Source organism: Elephantulus edwardii, unplaced genomic scaffold (genome assembly GCF_000299155.1).
Source record: "Elephantulus edwardii isolate Elephantulus edwardi_28Jun2011 unplaced genomic scaffold, EleEdw1.0 scaffold00409, whole genome shotgun sequence".
NCBI lineage: Eukaryota > Metazoa > Chordata > Mammalia > Macroscelidea > Macroscelididae > Elephantulus > Elephantulus edwardii.
In genome coordinates this window covers 73,679-78,417 of record NW_006400159.1, presented here as the reverse complement: position 1 = coordinate 78,417, position 4,739 = coordinate 73,679, and the positions used below count along the sequence as shown (strand labels likewise).

The 4,739-nt window shown below is 44.3% G+C and overlaps 1 protein-coding gene across 1 annotated transcript in view; it reads right to left on the bottom strand.

The window, feature by feature from the left end:
* Nucleotides 1-1,216: 1,216 nt before the first annotated feature.
* Nucleotides 1,217-4,739, bottom strand: part of ERMARD (ER membrane-associated RNA degradation) — a gene marked incomplete at its 5' end in the record, with an annotated part of 44,374 nt that continues 40,851 nt past the window's right edge. The window contains 4 exons of the mRNA XM_006902407.1: nt 1,217-1,400; nt 3,003-3,116; nt 3,618-3,836; nt 4,160-4,285. Coding sequence (XP_006902469.1) covers nt 1,217-1,400; nt 3,003-3,116; nt 3,618-3,836; nt 4,160-4,285 — 643 coding nt within the window. The remainder of the gene's footprint in view (nt 1,401-3,002; nt 3,117-3,617; nt 3,837-4,159; nt 4,286-4,739) is intronic.

Sequence of the window (4,739 nt, the reverse complement as noted above, 5' to 3'; positions counted from 1 at the left end):
ATTCACTTGGTCAAAAGATAAAAAGAACACATACCATATTGTTCATTTTATATGAAGTTCAAACTTCAATGAGAACCTTGACTAATGTCAGCAAATGCTCTCACAACCTATCAGCAAAATGACAGAGAATGAAACAATCCAGAGATGATTTACTAATGTCAGTGAATGCCCTCACAAAGATAAAGCCAGAATACAGTTTTCTGCTGTTGCTTTCCAAAACTATAACCTGTCTTTAAGCGAAAACAAATGTTCTCCATGATAACCTTCTAGGCTGCTGAGAAATAAATACAGAATGGGTCTCGGTAAAAACACTCCTGAGCCTCAAGGTCTTGAGTCAACCACACCCTTATTCTAAATAAATCATGTCTGTGTGTATTCTACTATGCTGTGCTGCTCCACTCTGACCCCATCAACATGAACAGGTTCTTAAGCATGCATGCATCCTTCCTCCCACTCTTCCATCTGTCCATCCTTTTATCCATCCATCCACTCAAAAGGCATACAAATGCTTCTGTTGTTCCAACACACCCCTAATCATTGCTTATGCCCATCAGTGTCCGCTACCTAGCCACTTAGCCATTCATGTTCCCCTCTCCCACTTCCTGTCCTGAGATATGCTCTGTATTAAACCCTATACCTCAGCTACAGGATGAATGAGGTTGGTCTAAGCAGGGGCACGGTCTCTGGTCTCCTTCTTGCAATGGCTGGTTCAAGAAAGGACTGGGCCACAGTGGGGACCTCTGGGAGTCAAGGAAGTCATCACTAAGAATGAAGTTGCAGGTGAATAGAGCTACTCATTTCTGCTTTTTGAGTTGAAGTTTTTTTCCAAGAGTTGGCACATGGCTAGTTGAGTGTCAAGTTTCATAGTTCTGAGCAGGTGGTGGGTAGAAACTCTTTATTCCTTTGGGTAGTATGTCCCCATGGGGGAAAGCAGCACCTAGAAAGAAGCTTAACGAATGCCAGATAAGCAGTTTTCACCATGCTGTGAAGGTGCAACAGAACTACAGTCCTGGGGTGCATGGTCTTTCTCCAAGGCAAAGCACCAGCGTACATGACTCACTGGACTCTAAGCACCTACATGTGAGCAGTTTTCACCATGCTGCCAGTGTGCCTGTTAAGTAACTTCATCACATTATGACCAGTGAACTCTATGTCAAGAACATCCATGTAAGCACGTTGTCTGCTACAATCCAAACACCTTGACTTACAAGTACTTTTACAAGAGTACTTTATTTGTGGATTCCTTAGCTAACTGAACTAACATTTGTTTTTTCTCACTAAAAGCCCAAATCTTCAACAATGCTTGGTGTGTAAGACTGACAGTTTCACTCCACTTGTTTTTCTCTTGGCTGGTATAAGCTGCCAGGTTCTCAGTGTACTGCAAGACTGACTTTAAGAATCTGTTCAAAGAGAAAAATAAATTACCTCTTTATCCATTCCATTACACAGAACAATGACGACATTAATGCCTTCTGCTCTTCACAGAAATTACTTCTGACATAATTGTACTCAATCTTTGTCTCAAGGTTCAAGAAAAAGAATTCAACACAAAATGAACCTAAGATAACACAATTACTTGAAACAGAGAAACAGTGAAATGTAAACCCCATCCGAGACTGGTGTGGGCTTCAGGAAGGGGCGATCAGCTGCTCTGCAGTCAGCCTACTCACAGTGGTCTCCGCTTTAAGGCAGCATTGTCTGGGCCCAAGTACCTCCATCACTGGTTCAGAACAGACCATGGAGGTCTGCAGGGTTTTCACTGGCTGATCTTCAGACACAAAGCCCAGGTCTCTCCTCCCACATCTACTGATACCTGTTGTGCATTGCACACACCTCTATTGACAGATAAGTGGTGGCTATATCTGAGGGCAGGGGGCAGTAATCGAAGCCAGGTCTCCCTTATGAAACGTGACTGTTCTACCATAGACCCATCACCGTTCTCATCCTCAAAGTGTACAAAACACAAATGCCTCCTCTGCACGTTCTCACAAATACAACATTTAGTCTTATGTGATGAACTTCATCTCGGAGGATCTTATAGGCCACCAGATCCACTGACATGCATCTGGTGCATCTAAGGGAAAAATTACAGACCCTAACCCACATGCAGTCCTTCCGAATACCCATCTCTTCTCAGCACACCTCCATGTCCATCTGAGTACCCACCTTCTTTCCTCAACGCACCTCCATGTCCCACTGAGCTCTATGCTCTTCTCCACAGCACACACTTCTATGTCCATCTGGATACCCACTTTCTCTCTGCAGCACATCTCCATGTCCATCTGAGTACTGTACCTTCTCTCCACAGCACACACCTCCATATCCATGTGAGCGCTATACTTCTGTCCACAGCACACACCTGCAAGTCCATCTGAGTACCTACCTTCTCCCCACAGCACACACTTCTATGTCCATCTGAGTACCCCACCTTCTCTCCTCAGCACACACCTCCATAACCATCTGAGAACCCCACCATCCTCCTCATCACACCTCCATGTCCTGAATTCTATGCTGCTCTCCTTGCCACACTTCCATGCCCATCTAGGCACCCTGGCTTCACTACTAAGATGGACAGCTATTGGTTTAGTTTTGGGTTTTTTCTAAAAAATATGGAATGCCTCACAAAGTTGTGTATCATCTTTGTGCAGGAGCCATGCTAATCATCTCTGTATCATTCCAATTTTAGTATATGTGCTGCCAAAGAGAGCACTAGCTATTGTTTTACAGGAGACTATCTGTTTGAGGATCACTGTGGCTACCAGTCATTTCTCTGTGCCATCATCACCCAAAATACTCGTGACCAAACTGGATGTTGTGAGGGTCCCAATGGTAGTGCTAGCCACAACACTGGCTAACTTCATGGCACTGAGTTTGTGGAAGGGAACATAGGACACCCCAACCTGTGGGGCAAGAATCATCTTGGGGACCCACCAGCAGGAGTCAAGATGAGGCAGAGCCAGTCACCAAAACAGTGTAACTGCTTCCAAGTCTGAAGTACTCACTTCAAGTACTGCTGATATTCACAGGTACTTTTTCCTTGGACAGTGAATATGTTGCTCAATTCCAGTGCAATGAGCAGCAAAATGAGGTAAAGGACAGGAGAAAGAAGCCTAATACTGAAACAGAAAAAAATAAGTAATTTATAAATGCTTCCCACTTTTACAAGGAAAGCATGGTTCCACCCAGCTAAGCACTTGTGTCTCCCTTCCCAGCGAAATGGAGCACAAACTGGTCATGATCTGAGCTCGTGGGTGTCAGATCCACCTCCCCAGCAGCAGGTCACTTTTGGGAGTGCAGAGGCTGTCCTTCTCCATCCCAAGGGTTTCTATTTCATTCACACTGTGGAGAACCTTCCCAATAGTAACTCAGGGCCCACCTTGTTCTCCAGGTCCCCAAGTTCTCTGTCTGGGACAGCCCGACATGCTACTTTTCTAGCATTCCTTAATAGCAGAAAATATTTGAGTGTTCCTTTGTTGACAGGTTTCTGCCTCACACAGGTTGCACCTTTCACAAATTTCACCATAATATGTACTAAAACTTTCTTCAAAGGCAAGTATTTCTTGGAGTAAGGTTTTAAAACACTCCATCCCCAGGTACCTTCCTAAAGACCTCCCCACCTCCTCAACATGCGCAGATAGTTGTGCCTCTGTCGAGACCGCAAGGTCTTCTGCACCCACTGCTGATGTCGCAGCTCCGTGGAGGCAATGACTTGTTCAGACACTTGGTGACACCGTGTGCTGACTTTCCGGAACACTGCCAGCACTTCGAGCACAATTCGAGGAGAGTACAAAGTGGGGATGGGTACTCTGCAAAGCTCACTGAGCACTGAAGTCCACCTGCAGAGTGGACAGAGCTTCTGAGGGCAGTGTTAGTGGACAATGTGGGGGTGACCTGTAGTTTCCATAGGATAGGTATGCTTCACGGGCAGTTTAAGTGTACTAAGCAAAGGATGTTTCCTGTATCTGGTTAAACACATGAAAAGAGAACAGGGCCAATGCATCTCACTGTCACTGCAGTAATTCTTCTTTGGGGCAGAAACAATGAAATTCTAATACCACCACAAAATAATAAAATAGTAGAAGTACAAAATGCCTATGTTTAATGCTCCTTGCTCGTTTAATCAATGTTTCCATAATTCTCACAATGTTCTAAAACTTACCTATCAGTCCAAAGATTATCCAGATTATCAAAGTCATGTCGGTTCCCTGGTAAGTGACAGCAAAGCTCACAAATAATCCTTATCATTAAAGAATTACAGGTACTTGTTTCAAATTCACTGTCCAATCTGAAAGACAGAGATGATTAAAGGACCAACAACTAAAACGTCCATATTATTGTTATTGTTGTTGTAGGGTGCCAAAGAATCATATGACCTACAGCGACATTATGAAGATTTAAACTTGTCCTGTTCTGTTTCACCCTCACCATCTGACACACTTGAGCTCACTGCTGCAGTCACTGTGTCAATCTATCAGGTTGAGGGTCTTCCCATTTTGCCAACCCTCCAACTTTCCAAGCATGATGTCCCTCTCCAAAGAAGAGTCTTTCCCAGCAACATGCCCAAACTATGTGAGATGAAGCTTTATCACCTTTGCCTCCTTAGTGCAGTCTGGCTCCAACTTTTCCAAAAGACAAGTTTGCTCTTTTGGCAGTACATGGGATAGTCAGTACTCTTCTCTAACACCAGAGGGCAAAGGCATCAATTATGTCATCCTTATTCACTGTTCAGCTCTCAGAAG